The sequence below is a fragment of the Corylus avellana genome, chromosome ca3 (assembly GCF_901000735.1).
Source record: "Corylus avellana chromosome ca3, CavTom2PMs-1.0".
Taxonomy (NCBI): Eukaryota; Viridiplantae; Streptophyta; class Magnoliopsida; order Fagales; family Betulaceae; genus Corylus; species Corylus avellana.
The window spans coordinates 3,414,673-3,430,413 of record NC_081543.1 but is presented as its reverse complement, the minus strand read 5'-3'; the positions used below and the strand labels follow the sequence as shown (position 1 = coordinate 3,430,413).

Below are 15,741 nucleotides of genomic sequence, written 5' to 3'. Positions count from 1 at the left end.
TTTCCTCTTTTGACGCCGCCGGTTGGTGACGTCCGTTCCAATATATTTTAGTATTTGAAATTGCGTAGTTGCACGGCCATGGCCTCTAGTCAGAAAATGTTTCTTCCAAGGTAAAAAGCCCTAAAGAGTAAAATACGAAGGCTTTTGCCGCTCACCATTTTTTTACGCGAATATTGTATTGGAATTCCAAATAAATTTAATATAAAATTAATGAATTTAAATTGAATGACTTATTTTGTTTAAATAAAAATGTTAAATTAAGATACCTATAGCATTATATTCATGTCTAGACAAATTTGAATTTGACACAAATTTAACAGAAAATTAGTAAGCTAGAGTTAAAAAATTTAACTTATTTAATTAAATGAGTTGAGTTATAGTTAATCTATATAGTTTTATACATTTATCATGAGCGCGAATTGCCACCCTTACTTTGATGTGTGATTCTTTCCTTTCATATATATTGGATATTTATTATTATTATTATTATTATTATTATTGACATATCCATACAAGGAAAAGGGAAGGAGAGATTTGAATTAGTAACCTCCACTTCATGAGACGCAATTCACAGCCGATTGAACTACCCGTTAGGGACGGTATTTATCAGTTAATAAATAATAGAATTCTTTTTTTTTTTTTTTTTTTCCATCTTTTAACCATCTCCATAGTGAATGAATTAATTCACCATTGAATTTATATAAAGTCCATATGAATCCATAAATCTAATAGTTAATGTATTATATATATATATATATAACGATGGTTATTTAATATGTCTCATATCGGTTTATACCAAACCACACAGTAGTGCTAAAGGAATTATTATCCTATTTCAAACGCACCACCTATATTATATGAATTACTTATATGAGTTCATACTCATTTTGTTAATGTGTTTTTGTTTTGTTTTTTGTTTTTTTTTTTTTATGTTAATGTCTTTTTTTTTTAAAACAATTTTCTTAACAAATGGATCCATAATTACGATCATACTGAGTTTATCAACAAAACAAACTTTTTCTGTCAACAACTTTTATTTGGGGTTATCTATCTCAATCCAACCCCACCTTTTATAGATGGTCAAATCATGTTCGGGCTGTGTATAAGATTTTAGAAGTGTAAGCATTATATTCAAGTCATATCATATGACATGTAAAAAAAAAATTATTAAAAAAAGAAGTCATATCATATGAATTTTGATGTTAATTATATAATATAATCAAATAATAAACAGAAAAATACTTAAAAAGGCTAAAGCTGATATCATGCACAATAATGTTGAGAATGGTATTATTGTATGATTTTCTATATAACGAATTGGTGCGTGTCATGCATTAATGAATTGGTGCGTATTATGCACGCCTAGAGAGATACACAAACAAACACTCAATACCTTGGTGAGTTTTTTCTTCCATCTTAAGTTATGTTATGTGCCGCTTTCAATTTTAATAGCTTTTTGTTAATTATTTTTTTATTTTTTGAGGATAAATGGAGGGTAAAATGATATTATATAACATTATTTATTATTCATTTGTCATACATTACTATTAGATTTTAATCAAATAATTATTTTAGAAGTCGCTTCAACTTGAGGTAAAATAAAGATAAAAAAATAGTATATAGCTTTACTCATAAAACTTATGTGCTTTTCTAATTTAGCTTTATGCCACTTTGCTAATTTGATATTGGCAATCCGCCATTGTTTCCCCAAAAAAAATAAAAAATAAAAATTTTAAAGCTAATTAGTAGTGCCGCATTAGTAAAATAAGATAAAAATGTAGTGTATAACATTACTATTTCTTAATAGTTATATTAAAAAAGAGAAATAGTATATGCTATTGTTATGGAAGTAAAATAAAAATAGTGTAGACATTTTATTAGAGTAAAAAATAATATCCACATAAGATCAGGAGAACACTAAGAAGAACGGTCTATTTTATTTAAGATTAGTTTTGTTATTAGTATTCTAAGATTAGATTTATTGTATTAGATAGTGTTTAGAGTTCAATAAGGAGTATAATCTCCTTTTATTAGTATTAGAGTCTAATTATTATTCTAGTTTCCTACTTTAATTGTTATTCTCTTGCTTGTATCTCCATTTAAACCAGGAGAGTGCTAGTGGGTTTAGTTGATTGAGATGGGTAACCAACTTGCCTTCTATGTGCACAAAACACAAAATAAAAAATCACACTCTTAAAATATGGAGAAATGTCATATGCATTTACACAACAAAGAGTAAATACTTAAAAAGTACATGACACATTTATTCTAAAATATATAAAAAAAAATATTACTCCTCGCACTTATTTTATAACGACTTCCGTAATCTATTTTTAACTTTTAAGTTGCTTCTTAATATAAAAAGTCACTTTAAAAATAATAACAGTGAAAAATGAGTCATGTAAACAAGTGGACATAAATGTGCCACGTAAACAAAAATACCAAAAAATGAACACCCAAGAATACTAAGCAGGATTTCTCTACTCAAGTAGAGAAATCCTGCTTATTATGGAAGATATGGGAAGAGACAAAGATAAGAAATTTGGATATAGTTCGGATTAAAGGGGAAAGAAAAAAGTAGTGGGGAATTGAAGTGTTATCAGTAAATTGCATTAAAGATAGAGTCTCAGGTCTGCTCCTTTTCAGGCTTACGTCAAATTCCTCAAAACCTTGCAAGTTTGGGATATATTGAAAGACAAATTCAATGAAAGTGCAGTGTTTTTCATACAAAATCTCCTGACGAGATACTTGGCTGACCGAGATGGATTCTGTCCTTGGAATGTGTATTTGCCTTTTGCAGTTATTCCTTGGAGAAAAATTTTCATTATTTTTTATTTTTTATTTTTTTGGTAATAAATTTTTAAAGATTTTGGTGATTCGCAAGATATGGCAAATTTCTGTTGAGCCATACGAGGTGGGATTCAACGAGTGCATTCATTACCTTTTTTAAAAAAAAGAAAAAAAAAATTTTAAATTCAAGGATTAGTTAATTATGAGATAGTTGGGAGATCCCAATAATAAGTTTAAAAAATAGATAAATGAAAGATGGATAATGGGTGAAAAAAATAGCATTTATAGAGATGAATATGTAGTTGTTTACATGAATGATCTTAGGTTTTTAGGGAAATTAGATTTTTTAAATTTTAAGAGAACTTAAAACCTTTTTCGAAAACTAGGATAATTGTAATCTTATATATACGGGTCATAGAAAAATAATGTAATTTTAGACACATAATTCCACGTCAATAAAAACGATTCCATTTAAGTTTTTGGGGGTAAAGTTCACTTATTCCTATCAAATTACTACCCCAATGACAATCTACTTTTAAAACTGTCAATTGCGACAATTTACACTAAAAACTATCAAAACAATGACAATGTACCCCATAATACTAGCAAAGTGACGAAATTACCTCTATATAATTTTTAATAAGATAACAATACCCTTAAAAAAATTTTTAAAAAATAAATTTTAGTATTTTTGTTTTTATTTTAGTAAGGGTAATTTCATCATTTTGTTAAAAGTGGGGGTACATTGTCATTGTTTAGGTAATTTAGAGGGTAAATTGTCGTAATTGATAGTTTAGAGAGTAAATTGTCATTAATATGGTAGTTTGAGGGAGTTAAGTAGACTTTACCTAAGTTTTTATTTCATTCTTGTTATTGTGCTGCAATTGTTTATTTGTTTATTTATTTATTTTTTTAATTTTATTTGAGAGAGTGGGGTCTAGCATTAAAAAATGAGGTTTTGTCTTTTAAAAGTTTTTTTTTTCTTTTCTTTATTTTGTTTTGACAAAAACACTAACGAACTATAAAAAATATAAAACTCTCATTAAATACTCAAAATTATTTTTCTATTTATGTTGTATCAATTTTTTTTTTTTTTTTTTAAATAAAATAAAAGAAATACTAAAGCCAAGTCAATCCTCGCTCTCAAAACCATGGGCCAACCAGTCAAGAAGAAACCACACAAAGCAAAGCAAATCATATCATACGTTATACGTTTTGTCTTCTCTGACTAGGACCGTTTACTGCTAAATACTCCTCCAATCTTTGAATTTATTGACAGGACAAACAGACAAGTGACTCGTGGCGGAAAATTCTCTCTCTCTCTCCATCTCATAGATTTGCAAATTTAGAAAAAAGAGGAAGAAATCTTTCACATTTGGATCCTCAGAATCTCTCAGCTTTTAGCCTTTTTCCTTAAATTAAAGCAAAAGCTACCCTCACGCCACACCACAAACTCTCTCTCTCTCTCTTTCCCATTTCGTACGCTCCTCAACCCATAGCTATGCTATAAAAGTCCCCATTTCCTCTTCCTACTTCTCCGTATATTTTCTACTGTTTTCGCTCTATTCTACGCAGACCCAATTCAGTGTTGAGGCTAAAGATTGTTTTTTGAGCGGATTTTCCTGGGGATGGAGACGGCCAGGCAGGTTTTTCGGCGGAATTTGCAGGAGAATGTTGAGGTTTGTGATGGTTCACCGGAGCTACATGTTCTTGCCGTGGATGACAGTCTCGTGGACCGGAAGGTCATCGAACGGTTGCTGAAGATCTCGTCTTGTAAAGGTAGGCGAAGTTGATCTCCGTTGTTTTTGAAAATGATTTGGGTTTTGATTGGTTGTTGACGATGGTTGGATTGGAATATGCAGTAACGTCTGTAGAGAGTGGGACGAGAGCTCTTCAGTATCTTGGTTTGGATGGAGAGAAGGGGAAGGGCTCGGTTGGTTTTGATGTAAGAAATGATCTCGGATTCTCAAATGTATTTCACTCTGTTTGGTTGCTAGGAAAGTGTGGGAAATGAAAAGAAAGGGAAATTTACACCTTTTCTTTTCTTGCACTGCTTCAGTAGCCCATCCAAATATTCCAGTTTTTTATTTTTTTTCCATGCTGAAGGAATTTTGATGGCTATGATGACAGGGTTTGAAAGTTAATCTCATAATGACGGATTACTCAATGCCAGGGATGACAGGATATGAACTGCTCAAGAAGATCAAGGTTTGTATTCTATTTTTCTCTTCTTCTTCTTGTAATTGCTCCAATTCTTTGATTAAAGGGACTTAATGGAAAGCTCACCACAGTTAAAACTAGAGAGCTTAGGTCCCCTGCATTTGAAAGCTTCAGATAAAAAAAAAAAAAAGGTCTCATTCGTTCATCCCTGAATTTTCTCAGAAAACAGACCATAACTTAAAAAAGGCAATGAAAGGAAAAATAATGATAATTACGTTTATTATTATCTATTGGTGTTGAGGGTGTTTTGGCTATGGTTTCTTTTTAGCAGGAATCATCGGTTCTGAAAGAGATACCAGTGGTGATCATGTCATCCGAGAACATCTTGACTCGTATTGATAGGTAATTTCTTATTTCAATCTTTTTGATTGATTTGATTTTATATGCACTTGCATAATTATTCTGGATTATTGGTGGTTTTATTAATGGAAGGTAAATGTGATGGCTTCGATGTTTTGTTAATGCTTGATGGGAATCCAAATCTGTTTGAATCTGATTACTATTAAATAACTATACCTGGACATACCCGATATGGTTCTTTTTGTGTAATGACATACTTGATATAGGACTTGTAACCTGAATCTGATCTGAACCTGAACAGAAATTGGGGGATTTTGTGAATGCATTTCATAACATTTTAATTTAATTTGATGACAAATGTTCCATTAGTATGTGATATAAATTTGCTTTGGACCCAGGATGAACATAGCCAATGTGGATTTGTAGAGTTGGCATGTATTTACCAATGTGGAAAACTCTGCCCTAGACTGCTTCCATTAAAATCCTGGTAGCATGTGATTGTTCATTCCCCACATGTTACGGGTAGCCCAAAAGGCGATGCTTCGGTAGATCACATAAGAGAAATTCTTGAATATTAACACATACTCATGGTTTTCCAATCAAGGAGGAATTATAAACAAGATGAATTAGTCAAAACTTGTGATGGTTATCACTCAGGCTGGAAGAAATTACAAGTTTGGATGATGGTGCAATTGGAATTGAGACGACTTCTTAATTTTTTTTGATTCATTCCCATTAACTATAGCAAGAGCAACACCAACAATAACAATGCATTCTCCTAACTTAAAATTGAACCCCTGTTGTGAGGGAGTTGATGGGCTTAGTATCAACTATTCTCATGGTGGTTGCCATTCCACTGCACAAATTACTGTTGATATCGAAACATATACTTGAAGTTACTATCGTCCCTTTAGATTTTCCCATGACGTTGACAACGATTCTTAGGATTAATATTTAGTAGTTTACTTTGTGAACTTAACTCGGTTTGATGTTTCTACAGTTGTGTTAATGGTAGTTGACAGCTTATTCTATTACTGATTGACAGGTGTTTGGAGGAAGGGGCGGAGGAGTATCTGGTGAAGCCAGTAAAATTGTCAGATGTGAAACGTTTGAAAGATTTCATAATGAGAGGGGAAGGAAAAGATAGTGGAGAAACAAGAATACGCAAGAGAAGGCGACGTGATGATCACTCTTCCTTACCACAGTCAGTGACATTATCATCATCACCAGCACTTGCTTGTGATCCATCATCTACCCTAATGCCATCATCAGCACCATCTGCATGTTCCTCAAAGAGGGCCAAACTATGCATCTAAAGATTAATTTGCCATCCGTTGCATTTGAGTGGCAATTTTTGTTAGCACCCAAGGGCTTGGTGTTTTTGTTTGGTTTGGACATGATTTTTTTTATCCTATTTTTCCACATTTTACACTGGTCCACACAATTTCTGTCTAATGTAACTAGGACCAGAAATAGATAAACAAGGAGATAGAAGAATCAGAAATGGTAGGAAATATTTTTTGTTCTCTCTTCCTTTGTGTAAAGATGAAGTTCTTTATAATCAATGAATTCCCAAATATTTTGAGGGGTCGTTTTGTATATCAGTTCCTTCTCTTGGTTTAATGTTACCTTCTCGATTCTTTTTTAATATTTGGATGTATGAATTTCTGTTAACAACAAACGGGGATTATTACAACACACATTAGCAGAAAATCTGCCGGAACCCCATATGCCAACTTACAGACACCAAATGAATCCAAAATCCATAGACACCATATCTCAGCCTGCTGAAACCAAAACACCCTTCAGCAACTATACCACACAACAATTAATTACACTTGCAAAAAACCAGCAGACATACAAATCAGCAGTATACAAACACCAGTATAAATACAAGACAGCAGCACCTTCTAATGTAGAATATGATGCGAAATATCCCAGTTGTTACAAACAGCTACATTCTCTTCATTTCCTTTGAATTTCCCTTCCCCATAACCTTCTCTTAAAAGTTTCGCAATGTTTAAGCTCCAAATGTTGTTACTTTCCCAATTCAGTATCCCAATTTGGCGGCAATGGGTGTATGTGATTGATAAATTTGTTGGCTTAGGAAAGTAGACCAAGAGAAAAGACATGTGCATTAGTCTGTCGGGTTCAATGCTATTTCTTCTGCAGAATATCTCCACCATGTGGAAGTTAATTGCATTTGTGTTTTGAACAACGACACATTGTTCATCATTATCTACATCCAATATTTCTATCGGATGTGACCAAAGTTAAAGCCTCTAATAACCTCCACTAAGGTCTGCCAGGTGCTGGTTAACATTATAGTTAATATACACCTGCAAATGATTATTTAGGGTGTCAGAATTCCGGACCAGAGCCAGTGCATGCGTGCTGTGATGGAGCATCAGATCTAGGATTGGTGAGGTGTGAAGTACTACAAAGAAGCAGAGAAGGACCACCCATTGCTACTAGTCTCTGCTCATGTAGACGCAATATTTGCATAGAACTGAGCTGGTCCATTCATTGAACTGAACTTCTCTGCTAATAGCATGCATGGGCGTATATGTTAGGTATCTAATTGATACGCCAATAGCTTTAAATCTCATAAAACATGAAAAGTTAAGTCTTACTAAGTTGGCCCAATTTAATGCCCACATTCAAATTGGTCCCCACCAGAATCATAAGAAGTGTTATGATCTTGGAGGGCTCAATTTGAAATACGAGCGTTAGATTGGCCAACCTAGTAAAAGATAGGTTTAAAGGCCTAACTTTTTTGCGTTCTTTCAATTTTGGAGCTCTTGGCGTACCGGTTCCTTATGATCTAGTGGGGCCTAATTTGGAATGTTAGCATTAGATTAAGCAAGCCTAATATGAGATAAATTTAAAGACCTAAATTTTTGCGTTCGATAATTTTGAAGCCTTTTGTATATCGATTAGATACTTAATACACTAATTGAACATGGTCTGTGATCACACTTCACATTTAGACAACCTAGTCTTAATTGCTTTGGCCACCCACCATAAATTCATATACTATTTAGAACTATGTTATGAACTCACAAGTGACAATGCTATTTAAATTAGAGAGTTAGTTTGATTTTGTTCGCAAAATTTGTGTTTTTACATAATTGAAGAACTGCGTTTTTGGAAAATGGCTATTTACGTTTTCAAATTGTGCACGATTTTATAAGTTAATTTGCGATTCTACTAAACACTTAGCTACGTTTTTAAAAATTGCGCGTTTTAAAACTGCTATTTTTTAAATTACACATAACCGCATAACCAAACCAACATTACTTTGAATTCTAGCCGGTGATTTCTCTTCTATTCCAACAAGATCATAATTCCAAAAAAAAAAAGAAAAAAGAAAAAAAAAGGGAAGATCATAAGGGTGGTCAGGACCATTAATGGGGCCATAAAATTGGATGGTGGCTTCACTGGCTTACTTCCAACCATTCTGCTCGTTAGACACATCAAAATTATTGCTGCTTATGCCATAGACCAACCACGTCCCCCCCCCCCCCCCTCCATTGTTTAATTTATGAAAAAGAACAAGCAGACCCCAGTGCACGACAATGCTTCATGCTTGTCAAGAAAGCTGCTTAAACAATTTACACCAATGAAACTAGAAATGATTTGTTTGTTAAAATTTTTGTTATGTATTTTGTTTTCTCTTTTCAAAGTAAAAAGCATTAATTAATAAAGAATTCAAACACAGAATATGCCTAAAAACACAGTTAATTTTTACTTTTTAGGCATGTCAAAACACTTTTTCAAACAAAAAATATGTAACAACAGAAGTAAGAGCAGTCTCTATCTCAATAGGCCAAAAAGACAAACAAGATATGCTCATAATGGTTGGAGATTTTGTAGATACACTAATAAACATAGCCCATTTTGTAAATAATGACTACCCCAAGGTCGCAATCATTTTGCACATAAGAAGAAAAAGCCTATCCAATGCTTAGAGCATGTTTGAGATTGTGTTTGAAAAATAGAGCTTTTAAATTAAAAAACGTTTTTTTAGCTAAAGTTCCATTTTTAAGTTTTTGTCAAAAATGCGTTTAGTTATTTTTAGGCTTTTTATACTCTTAAAAGTACTTTCAATTTTTTTTATTAATTGAGTATTTTTTTCTCTAGTTAAACATACTTTTAGTCCCTTAAAACGTACACCCAAACATACCCTTAGTTGTACATACTACTGTGGTCTCATTGCTCAGGTGTGGTTCACTCATGTCAAGTGGCAGCTTGCAGGTGAATCCAAAGTGGGAGACTTTCGAAGTTTTGCTTGATCATTGCACTCTTGCTTTGTGTATAACGTATAGGACCTTGTAAATCCTTGTGCACCAAGCCATATTCTTACCATTACCATGAGCTCTATTCATTTGGTTAAGGGATGGACATCTTCAGCAATTTTGTTGTTCAGATTGCTAATAATTCAAATAGTAAATACAAGAGATTTTGTGGAACTAATTTGACCGAGCAAGTTTTGAGCAACCCGTCTCTTTGTTTAATTAGGTGGGCTATAAGTGCTTTCTCATATTTGCTGTCCAAAACAAATTGCTGAAGATCTGAATCCAACAATAATGGACATTCAAACAGATTGAAATTCTTAGACTATCCAAATTTTACAAATGTAAAGTTTGGGCAAATTAAGAGAGAGGGGTTGCGAAGCTCATTTATCCTGGACATGTGGATCTCACATTTTTTTGGTTGTCTAGAATAGATAGGCCCTGCAACCTTCTCTCTTAAACTGCCCGAATTTCTATGGCCTAAAAACAATGAAATTCCAATTATTGAGACTATATCATATAATGCCAATAAATTCTAATCTAACAGTTTTATAATCACAAATTTTAGCCAAGGAACAAGACAACATAGCAATTGTATGCAAAAATATAATACAATTACAATGCAACAAGGCAGGACTGCTAAACTGTCATGCCCATAATACAGCATGCAAATTCCATTGCTACAAATGACAAGCTTGCATTCATTTCACTAGGAAAAAAACACTGAGAGCAACTAATTCCAACCAGCAACAACTACCTTCATTGAAACTGTCATCACTCAGCAACAACACAAAACACAAGCTGCTGGACAATTTATTCATACAGACCCAAAATACAAGGAATCAAAATAAGTTCTTTTTCTTCTAGTTTTCTTCAACATTTTTTCTTTTTTCAAAGTTCAGCCAAGGGCTTCTCTATATTTCCTGTTCTTCTTGTTAACTAAAGGTCTTCACAAGCCGTTGGCAGAATCTCCAAATCCTAGAATATCTACAGCTTATGTTCTAACAATGCCGACACCGTCTCAGCCGCAGTCATCAAATAATACAGTTGTGAAGGCCGTGGCTGCCACAGCTGTAACTACTCTAGTTGTTGCCGTGATTTTCTTTTTCCTGTTTAGAAAACACGTAATTGCTCGACGCAAAAGGAAAAACAAAGAGAATACAAGCTTTCGCAGAGAAGAAGCTGTGGTGACTCATCAAGAGTTCAAGAACTTTGGAGGAAATGTGAAGGGATTGATTGTCGATGAAAATGGGAGGGATGTTCTTTATCTGAGGAAACTAGAAGGAGGACAAGTTAAAGATTCTTTTCCAATGGTTATACAAAATCCTAGTTATGAAGAAGAAAAAGAAAAGAGGGTGGATTTTATGGTTGAGAGACCAAGAAAATCTAAACCTCAGGAAGTTCCATTGCTCAGTGAGAATTCTGATGCATTTCCTCTCGAAGTAGTGAAACCAGTATTGCAAATTCCAACTCCACTGCTGCCAAGGCAGCCTCTACCTCCACCAATGATTTTGGAGAAGCAAACTAAACCACCCCCTCCTCCAGCAAAGAAGATTCCAGTACCACCTCCACTCCCGCTGCCGCTGCCGCCATCTATTCCAGCTAAAATAAGTCCAGCACCGCCACCGCCACCTCCACCTAGGCCTCCTAAGGCAGTGGGTCCAGTGTCATCATTGAAACCCCCACAAGCTCCCAGAGCAAAAGCAAACAGCAAGAGCAGGTCAGAGGGTTCAATGGGGGAGAGTTCGAGAGGAAGTGGTGCTGGCCAAATGAAGCTGAAGCCACTGCACTGGGATAAGGTTATAGCTAATGCTGACCATTCAATGGTCTGGGACAAGATCGTCGATGGATCTTTCCGGTAATTGTCATTTCTTACATTTGTTAAATTACCGTTTATCTCAAAAGTTTAAGCTGATACAAAAATATGAATGTCTGTGTCTGGTAACTATATATTCTGCATGTGCTATTCAGATTCGATGATGAACTTATGGAGAATTTGTTTGGATATTCTGATACCAACTTGAAATCCCATGAAAGAAGCAATGTCCTGTCAACTTCAAGCAAGTCCAACTCTGCCCCACCAGCTCAAATTTTCATCCTGGAGCCACGAAAATCACAGAACATAGCTATTGTGCTAAGATCTCTTGCAGTCTCTCACAACGAAATTCTGGATGCCATCTTTGAAGGCCAGGGGCTTGGTGCTGATACCCTTGAGAAGCTCACCAAAATGGCCCCAACCCAAGAGGAAGAAGCCAAAATCCTCCAATTCAATGGCAACCCAACTAAACTTGCAGATGCTGAATCTTTCCTCTACCACATCCTGAAAGCTGTGCCTTCAGCATTCACCCGTTTCAATGCAATGCTTTTCAGAACAAACTATGATCCTGATGTTCTTCACCTCAAGGAGTGCCTGCATGCACTCGAATTAGGCTGCAAGGAGCTAAGAACCGGTGGGCTTTTCTTAAAACTTCTTGAAGCCATTCTCAAGGCCGGCAACCGCATGAATGCCGGCACTGCCAGAGGCAATGCACAAGGTTTTAACCTCACTACTCTTCGGAAGCTCTCTGATGTAAAAAGCACAGAGGGGAAGACTACTCTGCTTCACTTTGTTGTGGAACAAGTAGTTCGATCAGAGGGTAGTCGTTGTCTGATCAATCAGAGTCCAAGCATTATTAGCACAACAAACTCAGAGAGCCTTACAGCAAAAGAGAGAGACAAAGAGTACCTCATGCTAGGCTTACCAGCACTGGAAGGCCTAAACATTGAATTATCAAATGTAAAGAAAGCAGCTGCCATAGAATATGACAATTTCATCAATATGTGCTCCAATCTCACTGCCCGTGTCACAGAAATTTGGCAGCTCATGAGACACTGTGGCAATGGTGAGAGAGGTGGGTTCATGAGGAAAATGAAGGAGTTTCTGGAGGAATGTGAAGAGGAGCTTAGGGTGGTGAGAGAGGAGCAAACGCGGGTTATGGAGATTGTTAAGAAAACAACACAATACTACCAAGCAGGAGCTTCCAAAGACAATGGGGCACACCCACTTCAACTGTTTGTTATTGTCAAGGACTTCCTCGACATGGTTGATCAAGCTTGTGCAGACATTTCTCGAAAGATACAGAAGAAGAATGCCACAACACCTTCTCTGGGATCATCACCGCCACTTTCACCATCAACAAAAACTTCAGTGAGATTCCCAAACCTTCCCTCACATTTCATGTCAGATATGTCTATGACATCTTCCAGCGAATCTGATGATGACTTCTGAAGATGATAAGCTACAACTATGCAAATATTTGATTATTCAGAAGCATACAACTGGGGAAATAATTTGATATGGAGTCATCTGCCATATGAAAGGTAGATATAGAAATAATTTGACATTCCTCTAGTATCAATTAGTGCATAATTTCCTTCCAATGAGCTTGTTCGATGTCTTGTATTTTTTTAAAAACGCTGTTTTTTAAATTACACGTTTTAAAATCGGAAATCCAAATGAAATCCTGTTTACGTACATAACCTAGTGATAATCCTGCCAAAAGCTAGGTTCTGGAGGGTTACATCTAGATATGGTTAAAATTTTCAGCCATTGTGCAATAAATGGCCACTATAACCAGATACACAGCTCTCAGCAATGGGGTTTGTAAAATCTTCAATTTCTTCAGACACCCCCTACAAACAGGTAGTTGACTGTACGTACTATTTCTTTATTTGGTCATAACTAGTCACCAACCTTACTGGATTCTGATTATTACTATTCATTGAAGACTCAACCACCTTAAAATGCTTTAGGCCAAAAAATAGGGTCAACTACCACAAGAGGACCCCGACACAGGAATCAACATTCTCGAGATCAGCAAGCAAAATCTTGTCTGTCGTGTGAGTGCGTGTGCGCGTGAGAGAGAGAGAATGTTCATGCCACTAGGCACACTAGTAGATTTAACAAGCATACTCTGATGGCTTAGGCTGGGATGGGGATCGGGTGCAATAGGCATACTCATGTGAGAGCGTATCTAGATCTTATTTTGTTTGGATAGGTGTTTTGAAAGTGTAAGGACGGTTTGAATGTGCGTTTAGAAAATTTAAAAGTGCGTTTAACACTTCAAAAATCCTCTTGAATAAAAAAGTATTCGTTTGATAAAAAAAATTAAAGCGCTTTTAAGGGTTTAAAAAACCCAAAAATAACAAAAACGCACTTTTGACAAAGAACCTTTTTTTGACTTCTCAATCAGAATCCCCAACATGCTATCATTGTATGAAATTTAGAGTCAAGCAATTGAGAAATAGTTATTTCAATCACATGTTCCAATGCTATACAAACATTTACAAAGTGACGGCCTCACTAAACTTGTACGGGCGCAATGAAAAGGAAAGAACTATTTTCTTTAGAAAGAGGGACAAAGTTAAAAAGTCACCCAATAAGTGGGTTAAATCAGGGGTGAGCATTAGAAGTAGTAGAGGCAGAAATGAGCTAATTTTCTCTTTTTGCCTCCACCTCCATTGGAAAGTCATAATGGCCTTTGATAGTTTACGATGGAGGTCATTTTTGCCCACCCTCGGTCCCCAAAATATTGGAGGTGGAATCGAGCAGAAGATATATGTGTGATAAAGTGGGAGTCAAACCCATAATCTCAAACCATTTATACAAAACTTAAGCATCAGTTCTGAGAAGTTAATATATATAGCCTAAAACCCTAAATTCTTACTACCGAAACCATTCTAACGTCGAATTAACTTAAGCTAAGAGGCTTTTCATTTTTGTTGGAGGTACTACGCACAATGTTGATTCAAAGCCTGTTTGATATTGCGTTTGAGAAATAGTACTTTTCAGTCAAAAAGAGCTTTTTGACAAAAGCTTTATTTTCAAATTTTTGTCAAAAGTACGTTTTTGTCATTTTTAGACTTTTTGGACCCTTAAAAGCGCTTTTAATTTTTTTATTAAACGAGTATTTTTTTTTAAGTGGACGTTTTGAGTGTAAAAAGCAATTTTAGGCTCCTCAAAAGCAATTTCAAACGGGCCCTCAAAGAAGATGGTGAAGTAGCATGCTTACTTTTGGACCAAGTCCGGCCCAAAAATCATGGGCCTTCCTGTATTTGGGTCGTGGGGCAGGAAGGTCTTCAACCTTGTAGCAATAATGTGAGCATTTTATTCTATGCCAACTTGGAAAAGAATAAATTTTTATTTTTTGTAAGTAGAATAACAATTTTTAAATCAACCCACGTTTGCCTACCTAACATTCTCAGAACAAAAAGTCATTTTGGAATCTGCAACCCCACAAGAAGGAAATTTCGTGGGAGACCTTGACTTAAGCCTAGCATTGGAGGGTTAGGCTTAGGCATTAGAAAACATTCCTATGAATAGAATAAAATATGTTTATATTTCTTATTTTCAAATTACATCTCTAATATCAAATATTTTAACTACTTAATTTCATTTATATTTTAAATTCAATTATAAATCAACAAAAGTTAATCATTCATGCTATACACAAATCTATGCTCTCATTCACTCGCATCGACTTTACTATTTTTATAAGAACATCTTTAGCAGTGTAGTTAAAAGAGAGACATTAGCTACATTTAATTATTTTTGTCATTTTTTTGCTCTAATAGAATAGCTTGATATTAGCTATTATACATTAACTGCTATAGTGAATAGCTTCATATTGCTATTTACTGTAGCACACTAGATTGTTAAATAAAATATTATTTTCACATTATTTTCTCTCTCTTCTCTCTCCCTCTCAACGTTTCTCTCTCCTCTCCCTCCCTCAACGTTTCTCTCTCTTCCCTCTTCTCTGTTCATAAATTTATGATACAAATTTAAGTCTTTTGAATCACTAAAAATTCCCTCAAAAAAAGTGAATAGCATGCATATAATTGACAAACTAAAAATAACACATATGTATGCTTCGTGAATCAATTCTATTGCAATTTACAAGATAATGCAAAAGCAGTCACGGATCCAAAAAAGAAAAGAAAAGAAAGATTAAAAAATAATATTTAAAAAAATAGAGAATGAAATAAAGAATCTGTTAGAGTTGATATTAAAAAATGAATAGCTAAAATAGATAATTGTGCTTTTTGACTGGGTAAAATATCTCTTACTAAGTAATACTATTCTTTATATTCATTT

The 15,741-nt window shown here is 34.7% G+C and overlaps 2 protein-coding genes across 3 annotated transcripts; both read left to right on the top strand.

Annotated features, from left to right (window-relative positions):
- The first annotated feature begins 4,096 nt into the window (after positions 1–4,096).
- On the top strand, positions 4,097–6,908 carry LOC132174778 (two-component response regulator ARR5-like). 2 transcript variants are annotated; one of them, XM_059586454.1, is made up of 5 exons: positions 4,097–4,569; positions 4,653–4,735; positions 4,921–4,998; positions 5,279–5,352; positions 6,356–6,908. In XM_059586454.1, the coding sequence occupies exons 1-5, from the start codon at positions 4,419–4,421 to the stop codon at positions 6,624–6,626; spliced, it is 657 nt and encodes a 218-aa protein (XP_059442437.1). In that variant the 5' UTR covers positions 4,097–4,418; the 3' UTR covers positions 6,627–6,908. The 2 variants fall into 2 exon arrangements, with proteins under 2 accessions (XP_059442437.1, XP_059442438.1); XM_059586455.1 differs by having other exon boundaries at positions 4,098–4,569; positions 5,282–5,352.
- Positions 6,909–10,423: 3,515 nt separating this feature from the next.
- LOC132175881 (formin-like protein 4) lies at positions 10,424–13,013 on the top strand. Its single transcript, XM_059587965.1, has 2 exons — positions 10,424–11,463; positions 11,577–13,013. Exons 1-2 carry the CDS (start codon positions 10,613–10,615, stop codon positions 12,871–12,873), a joined length of 2,148 nt encoding a protein of 715 aa, XP_059443948.1. The 5' UTR covers positions 10,424–10,612; the 3' UTR covers positions 12,874–13,013.
- Positions 13,014–15,741: the final 2,728 nt, after the last annotated feature.

Coding starts and splice junctions, on each gene's coding strand:
- LOC132174778 (XM_059586454.1), top strand. CDS start 4,419: ATGGAGACGGCCAGGCAGGTTTTTCGGCGGAATTTGCAGGAGAATGTT. Junction 4,736..4,920: donor AGGGCTCGGTTGGTTTTGAT/GTAAGAAATGAT, acceptor CTATGATGACAG/GGTTTGAAAGTTAATCTCAT. Junction 4,999..5,278: donor AACTGCTCAAGAAGATCAAG/GTTTGTATTCTA, acceptor GTTTCTTTTTAG/CAGGAATCATCGGTTCTGAA.
- LOC132175881 (XM_059587965.1), top strand. CDS start 10,613: ATGCCGACACCGTCTCAGCCGCAGTCATCAAATAATACAGTTGTGAAG. Junction 11,464..11,576: donor ATCGTCGATGGATCTTTCCG/GTAATTGTCATT, acceptor TGTGCTATTCAG/ATTCGATGATGAACTTATGG.